The 11,619-nt window shown below is 61.5% G+C and overlaps 1 protein-coding gene across 3 annotated transcripts in view; it reads right to left on the reverse strand.

Moving 5' to 3' along the window:
• Nucleotides 1-10,657, reverse strand: part of WNT4 (Wnt family member 4) — a 29,023-nt gene extending 18,366 nt beyond the window's left edge. For 2 of the 3 annotated variants that reach the window (XM_070404305.1, XM_070404304.1), the window contains exon 1: nt 10,448-10,657. In XM_070404305.1, coding sequence (XP_070260406.1) covers nt 10,448-10,524 — 77 coding nt within the window. In that variant the 5' untranslated portion in view covers nt 10,525-10,657. The remainder of the gene's footprint in view (nt 1-10,447) is intronic. The other variant, XM_070404303.1, reaches the window with a different exon arrangement.
• Nucleotides 10,658-11,619: the final 962 nt, after the last annotated feature.

An 11,619-nucleotide genomic window follows, 5' to 3' on the forward strand; every position in this document is an offset into this window, starting at 1 on the left:
GTGTGGCCATTCCCACTGCCAGAGCCGGCAGCTCTCCTTCTACGGACTGGGATGGGGGGTTCCAAGCCTCGAAGGCCTCCTGGCAGATGGAAGTCCTGCCGTTGAACGAGACGTGAGAGGGACGGGAGAGGCCTCCTACCCCCTCCCCTAGGCTCAGGGCTCCGCGAGGGGAGATGGGCTGAAATAACAGTAGTGGGGATTTAGGGGTGAGCTGCTGGGCTGCCAGGGCCGTGAGTCACTGGGACAGCTTCCAGGAAGAAGCTGAGAAACCTCTTCCGTTGAGGAGTGTCCCTGCCCCCGTGGCTGGCACCAATGCCCACCACCCCTGCCTTTATCTGGCCCAGCAGCTGTCCGCTTCCATGCCGCAGGAGGCACAGCCCCGCCCCACCCCACCCCCACCCAGGCTCTCCCAGAGCCCAGGGTCTTGCCTGGGAAGCACTGGGTGCCGGAGCTGAAAATGGGTGGAGAGAGTTAGGACCCTGGGCATCACCGCCGTCCCCTGCATTTCTTGCTGGTTCTGGGTGTCTGGCTTCATTTTACAGATGAGCAAACTGAGGCCCGAAGAGGGGTGGTGACCCACTCAAAGTCACACAGCTAGCGAATGGCAACGTTTGGAATACAAACCCAGCTCTGCCTGAGACCTCTCTGTTCCCCATCCCCTGGTGGTGGGTCTGCCCCGTTGACAGCTGCAGGGGGTGAAGCCACCCTCAGTGTCATGTCCGGCCCGGGCTCTCGTCAGCGCCTAGCACAGGGTGCAGCACACAGAAAGCGTTGAGTAAAGACGTGCAGCTGCACAGAGGGCTCTGTCCTGATCAGGTCCCCCTGCTCACCCCCTGGCAGAGGACTCAGGGGAGGGACGAATGGAGTGTGTGGGGCTGAGGGACTGCCATGGAGGCAGCTTTTGCCTTTCAGTTTGCCGAGGGCCTGGAGACCCTGAGGGGCCCACCTGGTCCTGGGGACCTCAGGAAACCCCTCTGTGCCCCTTAAGGCGGCTCAACCTTTCCCCCAGAGACACCCATGCCACTTGCTGACCCTGGAGCCTGGCTGGGCTCAAATGTCGACTGCACAAGCCATTTCTGGGGGAGACAGAGAGCCTGGGCATGATCAGTCTTGGCTGCCGCTGGGCTGGGCGGCCTGCGGAGAGCCTTGACCATCCCTGCTTCTGCTCCGGTCCTAGCTGCATAGCCCCAGTTTAGGCTTCTTCCTGCCACTGCTGAGTACAGGCTTAGCAATTTGCCACCTGCTGCCCCGGCCACCCAGGACTCTAGCCACAGCCATGCCATCGATCAGGTTACCCCACCATCCCAGGCTGCCCCGGCGGCTGCTGCCAGCCAGCTCGTGCCCCATCTTCTCAAACAGGGGCTGCAGGTCCTTCAGGCTCCTCCCAGGAGGCCCTCCCCACGCCCGGCCCGTGCCTGCAGCCTGCAAGGCTGGAGGGCCCTGGCCCTGCCAGGGAGATCAGATCCTCTCGGCCACCTGCTGTTTTCATTAGAAACTAAAATTAGCTGGGCTTGTCCCAAGCTTTTCCAGGTTTGCTTGCTTTTTAAAAAATATATACACATTCCTGGAGGAAAACCCGCACCTCTCGGACTCCTCCCCGGCTCTGACTCTGCGCGTCCAGAGGAGAGGAGACGGGAAATAGCTGGGGCGTTTGGGAGGCCAAGCAGATCAGTGTCATGGGTCCTGGCCCTGCGGGTGTCCAGGCGGGGGCTGGGACGCTGGCCCAGGCCTCTCTGCCCCCTCCCTCTGGCCTCCCTGCCTGCTTGGGCCACATTTAGAGCCTCCTCAGGAGCGGTCCTGCCTGCAACACCAGCACCGGCGAGGAGGAGGGCCAAGTGGGAGGGAGGGGAGCCGGAGGGAAGCAGTGTGCTGTTGAACAGCGAGCCACCTTCGGAGACGTGGGCCGATGAAAGCAACAGTGACACGGAGCCCGTCCAGAACTGTGATCCCCACCCACCACACCCCCACTGTTCAGAGCTCTGAACGTTTCTGTGCCCATGGTCTTAGCATCCCGCTGGCCTCTCCCCCTTGGCGCCCCCGTCCCCGACACCCTTCTCCCTCAGCGTGGTAGGCAGTGTGGCACATTGTGCAAGGGAGATGGCCAGACTGGGTCAAATCCCATCTCTGCGATACTTGAGGCAAGCTAGTGAACATCGCCGAGCCTCAGTGTCTTCATCTACAGAATGGGAGAATAGTAGTGCTTATCTCGGGAGGCTCAAATGAACTAAGTGTTCACATAGCAGGCACTCTTCCCCTGTTGGCAGCATGATTATGTTATCATCATTATTAGAGTGTTTACTATCATCGTGATCATCATCACCTCCATCTCAAAGCCTCTTCATAGCTGGAGCCCCTGCTGGACCCTCCAGCAAAGGAAACCTGTTCTGCTCATTGGTCTCCTTTGCTTGGCTCCGTCAGCTCTCTTAGTCCTGGGTTCCTGACACTTTTTTTTCAGCTGAACAAACTTAGGGGAAGACACACGCCCATCGGGAATAGTGGGTCGCTTCAGCCTCGGTCCCAACTGCAGACTTTGGACAGAAACTCCAGACGGAGCATGTAGAGTTGAGGAACCTGTTTTCCCGGTGTTTCTGGGCCATCAGATGGATCCTCAGGGCCCGGGAGTATGAGCAATGGGATGGGGGCTATGGTGCTGTTAGGAGCTGGGGACACTGGGGTGAGGAGGACAAGCTCAGGTGTGCCCAGGGCATTTGGAAACGGTTTGTAGGATTAGATGACGGGAAGAGAGGCACCTTAGGTCCCTGTCACTTGTGCTCTTCAAGTAATAGTCACGTGCTTTCATGTATCCTTACTGCATCCAGGTAGGGGTGTCCAGGTGGGTATTATCCCCTCCATTTTACAGATTAGGAAACTGAGGCTCAGAGACAGGTGTTCAAGGCCATGCAGCCAGTCAGGAGTGGTCAGGCAGGACTTGAAAATAGGTCACTCTGGCTCCTAAGCCTGGGCCAGCCGATCAGGGTCCAGAGGTGGCCCAGGTCCAAAGGCAGGATGGTTTGGCACCAGTGCCTGGAGGGCGTGGCTCCATCTTCCACTGACGAGCCTTTCCAGCGCCCACAGTGAAGGCGCGGGGCTGCTCAGGAGTGAGGGTCCCGGGGAGGGAGATGTCTCGGTGGGTGCGTGGCTGCCTGGACAGCATCTGGGACTGTGGTCTCTGTAGCTTGTGGGGCCACGAAAGAAGTTGCTGCCGCTGGCCTGAAACCCCTGGAGGGGCAGCCAGTGAAGAGGGCGGGCCTTGGAGAGACTCCTAGTGGTCCTGGGGCCGTGGGTGCTGCCCATTTTAGCATAACCAGCGTCCTCAACGCCCAGGCCCAGTTCTCTTGGCTCCGAGCGCATGTCCTCAGTTGGGGGGAGATGACGGCTTCCTCTGGAGTGCAAGTCCCCACTCCTGTATCTCAGGGCACTACCCCCCTCTTCCTGTCTCCTGGGATTCCTAGCTCCCTTTTCTCCCATCCCCAGCAGATTCAGCACCCCCATTTCCTCTCTGTTGGCTTCCCAGTTTCCATTACTCCCATTAACCTGGTGTCCCTGCTCCTCACATTTCATTCCTGAGGGCTCTGTGGCCCCCCACTTCCTGTTTGAGAGATGACCCCACTCCCCCATTTCCCTCTCACAGTATTTTTTTTCCCCAGGGGAGCTGGTGGCTGACTCAGGGCTAAGAAGTGGCCACTCAGACTTGAGCCTGGATGACCCCAGGGCTGTGCCAGAAGGTACAAATTTTCCTTCTCTCCCTGGGGCAGGGGTGTTTGGGGGAGGCGAGTGGGTGTCAAACTGAGGGCACTTGCTGACCTTGCCTTGTCTTCTAATTTGCCAGCAGAGAGCTTCTCCCTCGAAAAGACCTGACCAGCCCTTGTCCGGTGTGCTTTCCTCGCCCTTGTAGCCACTCACCCGTTGATCTGTCCTCCCTGGTTCCACCGAGGGAGTCTGGGGGTGGGGGGCGGGGATGGGTGAAACCCCAGCTGAGCTGTCCAGCACCGGCCTCCTGGAGTGAGGCTCGTACCCTGGCGGCTCCAGGTTTCTAGTGAGTTCCCTTGGCCTTGATGGATCCCTTCTAAAGGCCCAATCCTGGGAGACCCTGTGGCCAAACCCCTACCCCCACCCCAGTGGGCAGATGGGAAAACCTTGGTTCCTTTCTTGCTCCAGTTGCTCACCACCTGCTACCTCTGGACCACCATGAGCGGAGGTGGTGACTGGCCAGGGTGTGGGGCTGCGGGGCTGCTTTCATCCGCTGCAGAGAAGGTCCTGGGAAGGCAGGAGACCTGGGATGGAGTTCCAGCGCTACCACTAATGTGCTGTGTGACCCCAAGCGCCACACACAGAGCCTGATGGGTGGATGGAGTGGGTCTTGACAAATTAGTGCTTGCCGTGAGGGAAGGGGGCACAGCAGGCTCTCCCCTGCGTAGAGGCTCAGTGTCTGGGGAGGGGCTGAGCGGACCATCCCTGAGAGCCCCACTCACTCCGGTGGCTGCGATTCTGTCCCCTTTGCCTGGGGTGCCAGCACCGCGGGCATCCTTGATCAAGAGGAATGCCCAGCGGTCTCCAGCTCCCCGGGCAGAGTTCCTGGGACCCGGTCCTGTGTGATGTGAGCAGAGAGAGAAATAGGGTCTGAAAGGACCATTCAGAATCACAGCAGAAAAGAGGCCCCTCTGGTCTCATCAGCAATTTCCTGCTGCTTCTAATGGGCCTCTGCACCGCTCCCTCCTGAGCTGCGAGCTGTCAGGAGGCTCTTCCCTCCCCGGACACATCCCTCCCTCTTTCCACCCCCTTCCCCCCTCTTCTCAGACCAGGTCCCCTCCACTGTGGGGGGTTCTGACTTGGCCAGGGAACTCTTAAAGATCCATTTCAAGTTTTCCAGGAGATAGGGGGAGGTGGAGAGGGGTTCGGATGGGGAAGGGGAGCTGGTGGGGTCACGGCAGGGAGCGAGCCTTCTCCTGGGTTTGGCTGAATCACAGAAGAGGCAGTTCAGGACTCAGAGATAAAAACCTGGCAACTCCTGTGGAAATCTGGACAGCAACCCCGGGTCGCAGCGTGGCCTTCCAGCGGAGTTTGCCGAGCAAAGCAGCGGAGGCTCTCGCAGGCGTGTTTGGAGTGGGGGTGAATGGAGGGGCCAGGGGCGTGCAGCTGTCACCCTCATTGGTGGTTCCCTGGCCAGCTCTGTGCCAGGTTGGCTCAGGCCAAGCCTTTCTTCCCAGAGGGAGGAACGAGAAGAGGAGGCTTGGTGCAAATGCTCAGCTTTCCAAACGCACCCACGGGGCCCGAGTTGGGCGAGTTTCAACAGGTTTGGGGAGCACCGTCTTGTCAGATGCTTGCTGAGTTGCTCAATTGCTAATCCAGGGTTGAGGGAAGAAAGTCAAGCCATAGCAGACAGCTGGGTTGTGACTGCCGCCTGAGCAAACCCCAGGGGCAGAGCCTGGTCCCGGGGCCCTGCTGTGGAGGGCGAGGGGGAGGCCGCGCTAGCCTGGCGCCGAGGGGCGTGCCCTAGCTGGGGAGCTGAGGCCAGAGCAGCAGATCTGCTGGGTCACAGCCACACTGCCTGACACCCACTTTGGCACATCTTAGCATCACCTGAGGCTCAGGCCAGTGGAACGGAATCTCCCTGCTTCTCGAGGTCTCTGAAGACAGGGCACCATCTGACCACAACTGAAAGCGCTCTGGAGGGAACAAGCCTTTCTTTCCTTTACCCATCACATGTTGACCGAGCCCCAACGGCACGTCAGACGCGTGTCAGGCACCCCCGAGGGCGCCCGGCGGTGCTTAGGCCACACCTAGGCCCCCAGATGTTTATAACCTCGCAGCAGCAGCAGCAGCAGCCACACTGCTGGGTGGTAGCTGTAGATGATACAGAATAGTTGCGGGGATAGAGGCAGGGGATGAAAGACCCGGAGGTCTGAACATGTGAGGGTCAGTCAAGTTGAAGTCCTGCTTCTGACTTTCAGAATGTCCTTGGGGAAGTCACTGCTCCTCTGGCCTCCGAAGTGGGACTGAAAAGAATACAGTCTCCTTCTGCTGAACAGGGCAGGGGAACAGGTGATGTGATCCCACTAGGGTCACGCGTGTGAAAGTGCTTTGTCAACCCCTGATTCTCACCAGGAGTGATCGTGCTCTGCTGGGGACAGTGGGCAATGTCGGAGACAGTTTTGGCTGTCATCTGAGGGGTTCCTCCCGGCTTCTGAGCGGGTAGAGGCCGGGGATGCCGCTGAATATCCTACAATGCACAGGACAGGCCCTAAATATCAACGGGGTGACTTGAGAAATCCTAGCGTCAGCTGTAAAGGGCTGTGGGCGTGTTAGTGATTGCGACTCAATGCCCACAGCCCTTAAGACAGTGGTTCTCAACCTTCTGGCCCTTTAAATACAGTTCCTCATGTTGTGACCCAACCATAAAATTATTTTCGTTGCTACTTCATAACTGTAATGTTGCTACTGTTATGAATCGTCATGTAAATATCTGATATGCAGGATGGTCTTAGGCGACCCCTGTGAAAGGGTCGTTTGACCACCAAAGGGATCGAGACCCACAGGTTGAGAACCACTGCTTTAAGAGGAGCTCCAAGGGGAGGGGTTTTTACTCTTTAGAAGGGAGAGAAGTATCCTTTCCTGCGGGAGACTCGGGGGAGACAGGCCACACCTTTACCTGTGGGGCTGGCACTGACACCCGGGCTGGTTCCGTGCACACCTGGCCCAGCGAGCTGCGCCCGGAGTGCCAGGCCTCACTCTGCCCATGGCCAAGGGAATCACATAGCCCGCCGGGCAAGCAGATGCACGGAGCTTGGCTGGGAGGTGCGCACCTGTGGGGAGTCAGATCCAGTGGAGCCACGTGATGCCTCCCCCGGCGGCACCGAACGCCTGTCCCAGCCACAACTCCTCCGGCCAGCAGGACTTGCCTGTGAGCCAGGCTGGGCCTCCCTCACTCTCCGAGGCTCTTGCAGGGGCCCTGGTCGAAGAACAGGCCGGTGGCAGCCTGAACTCCCACCGCAGTGTCCTGTGTAACATCACAGGACCCGGACAGAATAGTCTGGGGTAAACAGGGCTTGGGAGCAGTAGCCTGAAGGCCTGCTGTCTCCATTGTCCCTGTAAACAGGGACAGGACTCCCATCTCACTGACAGCAGCCCTCAGCTTCCAGCAGCAGCCGGGCCATTGCCTTTGGTGTGCCTGGCGCAGCGCTCAGATGCTGCATGCGTGGCCTCGCTCTTGCCTCCCAAACCCCCAAGCGTGGGTGCCATTGTGCAGATGAGGAACCTGAGGCTCAGAGAGGTGGAGTAAGCTGTCCACAGTCACTCAGCTGGTCAGTGGCAGAACCGGGAAGGAACTGTGGGCTACCTGTCGTCTCAGAGACCCAGTTCTGAGCCACTCTGCTGGACTGTCTTTGAGGGCAGCACGGGCTCCCTGCCCTCGCCTCGCAGGTCTCTGCTAGGGCCCTGGCTCAGTGCACCTCTGCTTCCCCCCAGTAAATCCACAATAGTGAAACCTCAGCTCGTCTGTTCTCTGACTCTTCCCAGTACTTCCACTTGGGGTTCAGTCCTCTGCTGAGGACTGCAGCCCAGAGGATGGAAGAGACCCATCCGAGGCCCCCGGAGCTGGGACTGGAACCCCAGTGTGCCAACTCCCAGCACAGCCCTGTTGCTCGGGGGGACATTTAGAGACACTTCTGAGCCCAAGTCTGTGGCAGAGTCCAGGCCATCCACCGAGGGACTGTTTTCATCCGTCCGTCCATCCCTCCCTCCCTCAGTGGTGGGAGCTGCCACAAGCTGTCAGCTCACTCCGATGCCAGACACAAGCCTAATCAACAGCTTCCAGCTTCTCCGGGCTTGCCCAGGCCGCAGGCTGCGGAGCCTCCCTGCTCCAGGCTTCCTCCTGTCCGACAGCTGCACGCAGCGGGACACCTGGCCTCCCTGCCAGGCCTTCGGAGACAACACACAGCACCAGCTCCTGCACCGGCCAGCCAGCCGCCCCGGGACTGACGCCCGACTCCAGGTACCAGGAGGGGGGTGGCCAGCCAGGCCTTGCCCCTCTGAGAGCCACCTCCGGCGTGGCTCACACTTGAAGGACGGTGCCAGCCACCATGCCTGCCTGCCTGAAGCTTTTCCTTCTAGAAGCAGCTTTTGTATCAGCTCCTTCTGCTGTCGAGGAGCTAGGTGACTCTGGGCAGTTACCTCCGTGATCCCCAATTGTCTCATCTGTGAAATGGGATTCAGGTGTTTCAGGGTTGAGCGAGTACAGTGGGAGCTATTGTAAGTATTATTCTTATTGTCACGATTCTAACCTCCCGGCCCAGTGCCCCACTTCATGACTGCTCTGGCTCTCACGTAACCCTTTCCTCGGCCAGCACATACACTGCCCCACCCACTCGTGGTTTTGCCTGTATCTTGTCTTTCTCCCTAGACCCCAAGCTCCTAGAAGTCCAGCGATGGAGGGTGATAAATTCAAGGCAGATGACCCAGTCTTGGATGTGCCCAGAGATCTCTTCTCCATCACAGCCTCTCTGGTTGGGTTCGGGTCCTGGGGAGCCCCCGCTCCTTCTGTCTGGGGTTGAGCAGAGACCCTTGGCCCGAGGCCCGAAGCCCAGGGTGGAGCAGGCGTGAGTGGGGTCATCCAGAGACCGCTCCGTGGCAACCTGAACCATCACTGTCGCAGAGAACAGGTTTGCCAACCTTGCTTCTCCCCTCCAGGCCGCCCTCCTCACCCCGCCCCCCACGGCGCCAGCACCAGAACTGAGCTGTTGGAATTCCCCATGGTTTGCGTGACCCAAAGCTGGGGCCTGGATTTTGGGCTTCGATGTGAGACCACCTGGGACATACTGGTTCAATCCTGGAACGGCTCTAGAGAAGGGGCTTTGTCACTGCCTGGGAGTCAGAGCACCTGGGCTCAGTTCCTAGCTCCTGGGGCCTCAGTTTTCTCATCTGTAAATTGAGCCCAAACACTAGATGCTCTTCAAGGACTTTCCACGGTGGATGTCATTCTTTCCCCCGAAGGCCTGGGTCAGACTCTGGAATCACCACTTCTCTCTCTGCCCTTTCGTGACTATGCTGGGCGGTCAGACCCCGTCCTCACTCTTCCTGATGCGCATGCTCACTGTGGAGCCCCAGCTCAGAACCAGTGCTTTCAAGAGTCAGCTCCAGGGACCCCAGGCTTCCCCAAGTCCAAGTCGGCTCCCCACCTCAGCTCTGTGATTCAGACCCACTCAGGGGGCTGGTCTGCAGGGGGGCAGCGGGAGGACATGGTTTCTGTACACTGTGCCACTACCCCTGAAGTGTTAATCAAATTAAAGCTCCAAGAAAAACAAAAGCTCTGCAGCCACTTCAGGCGGCCTCAGCGTCCTCGCTCCCAACAGCTGGGAGAATTCCACATCACCTCCGTCCCCCAAGCCCTGGGTGGCTCGGACCCCAACGAACACTCTCTTCCCGCCTGCAGGGCCCGGACTGGCCGCAATGACCTCATAGCAACAGCCACTGCACACTGGGGGCAATTTCACGGGAGATATTTATTCTCTGGTCTTGATGCAGAGAGAATTTTTTCCTCTCCTGCCGTCTCCATGGAAACCCCAGCTACACTGTTGGCTAACCCCCTTCCCACCTCATGCTTTTCAGATCAATATTGGAGCCCGGCTCCCCACCGGCTGCCCACAGAAGATGGGGGCAGCGCTCTGGGCCAGGGTTAAGCCTGGAGCCTGGGGAGTAATCACTGAGCGGGGTGGAGGAGTCGTGGTCCTCTTGCTTCCCTGTGGACTCACCCAGCCAGGCTCATCCCTTAGACACCCCGCACCTCTGTCCCTTCACAGGGAGTCAGGCCTCCGCAAGTGAAGGACAGACACAAGCCGTCACCAGGCGAGACACCGAGAAGTGGGGGGCTGTTGTCCTTACGGGCTCCACGTTGTTTCTTCCTGCCCCGGGGAGGACCAAGGCTGGCCAGCGCCGGCCACGGGCTCTCGGAGGCCCTGTGTCCTGGTCCCTTCTCTCCGTCTCTCCCCGGCTCCCGCCCCCCAAGCGGGAACAGGTCTCTGCACGCCTCCAGCCCAGCCCGCAGCGCGGCGCGCGGAGCTCGATCCTGGACGTCTCAGGATTAACCTGCTAGGGGGACCCGGAGTCCTTCCCGATGATGGACTTCCTCGGGGACCTGTCAGTTCGGCCCGGGCGGCACCCCGCGCCCAACAACCCCATCCCGGGGTCCGCCCCGCGCTCGCACCCCTCGCGCTCTCCGACGCCCCACGCCAAGCCGCCTATGGGTGCGGACGCCGCTGCCGCCACCCCTGTCGCCTCTGGGCTGGGAGCTGAGCGGGCAGGAGGGGTGCCCCGAGGGCGGCCGGGACGGAGGAGAGCGCGAGCCAGCCTTACGCCCCGCGGCCGAGACACCTGCCGGGCGCCCCAGCGCCCGCTGCCCCGCCCCGCCCCGCCGGCCCCCCGCCCGGCGCAGCCAGGTCCCGGTCTGACTTACAGCCAGTTGCTCGCGGCGGCCGAGAAGACGGCGAAGACGAGGAGGCGCAGCGAACGCAGGCAGGAGCGGGGACTCATGGTGCCGCCGCGGGCGCCCGACCCTGGGCAGCGGCTGCGGCCGCGGGGGGCCTCCCGTCGGGGCGGCAGGTGGGCACCCCACGGGCGGCCTGGGTGCGGCGCCGGGCGCGGGCCGGGGCGCGCGGCGGGGCTCTGCCTCCGTGCCTGCCGGCAGCCCTGCCCGCTGCTGCGCCCGCTGCCCGGCGCGGACCAGACTGTCAGCGCCGCCCCAGAGCCGGGATGCGGCGGCGGCGGCGGTGGAGGCGGGCGGGCGGCCGGGGGGGCGGGCCGGGGGCGGGCCGAGGATGGGGTTACCTGGGCGGGCCCAGCGGCCCGGGACACCCCCCGGGGGCGGGCCGGAGCGGCGGCGGTAGCGGCCGCCCTGGCCCGCGGGACTGGGCTTCTCCGGGGTCCTCCCCGGACCGGCGCCCGGGAGGACGGGGGGCCCGAGCCCTCTCCAGGCACGCCTGGCTGCGCGCCGCCCAGCCCGCCCGCTTAGAGGCGCGGCGACCCAGCTGCCCGGTCCCCGCCCGGGCCTTGGGGACAGGCGGGCACAGCTCCCCCAGCCCGTCGCTGCGGGCACTGCAGGGCCGCCCTCGCCGCCCCGCCTTGCCCCCCTCGGCGGCGCCTCGGAGCCCGACCCCGGCCCGACCGTAGCGGCGGGACCAGAGCGCTGCTGCCACTCGCACGCACCCAGCTGCATGCGCTCCGGCCGCGCACCCGAAAGTTCGGGGTCGCCGGGCCTCCCCCCGCCAGGCCCCTCCTTGTCTCCCGGCCAGCGCGTCCTCCGGCCCAGCCCCTCCCTGGCGCTCACCTCCCTCAGCCTTCCGGGAGCTGGAGGGAGCTGGACGGGGCCTCCCCAGCTTCGGGCAGCTTGGGACAGTGGCCCGAGACTGCGGGAATCCGAAACCTGGACTCTGGCTAGCCTAGGAGCTGGGCGCGCCCTAAGCAACAGGGTCTTGAGCAAGTCCCTTACCTCTCTGGGCCTCCGTTTTCTCATCCAAGAAATAAACATTAGACCCGGGGGTTGTGAGGGCGGAAGGAGCGTAAGGAAGGTCTTTTTAAATTTTATTATTATTGCTTTTAGCACTCATCAAGTCGTGCTTTGCGTTTTTG

The sequence above is a fragment of the Myotis yumanensis genome, unplaced genomic scaffold (genome assembly GCF_028538775.1).
Source record: "Myotis yumanensis isolate MYYU_CA2020_CCGP unplaced genomic scaffold, mMyoYum1.0.hap1 SCAF_2, whole genome shotgun sequence".
In the NCBI taxonomy this organism is placed as follows: Eukaryota; Metazoa; Chordata; class Mammalia; order Chiroptera; family Vespertilionidae; genus Myotis; species Myotis yumanensis.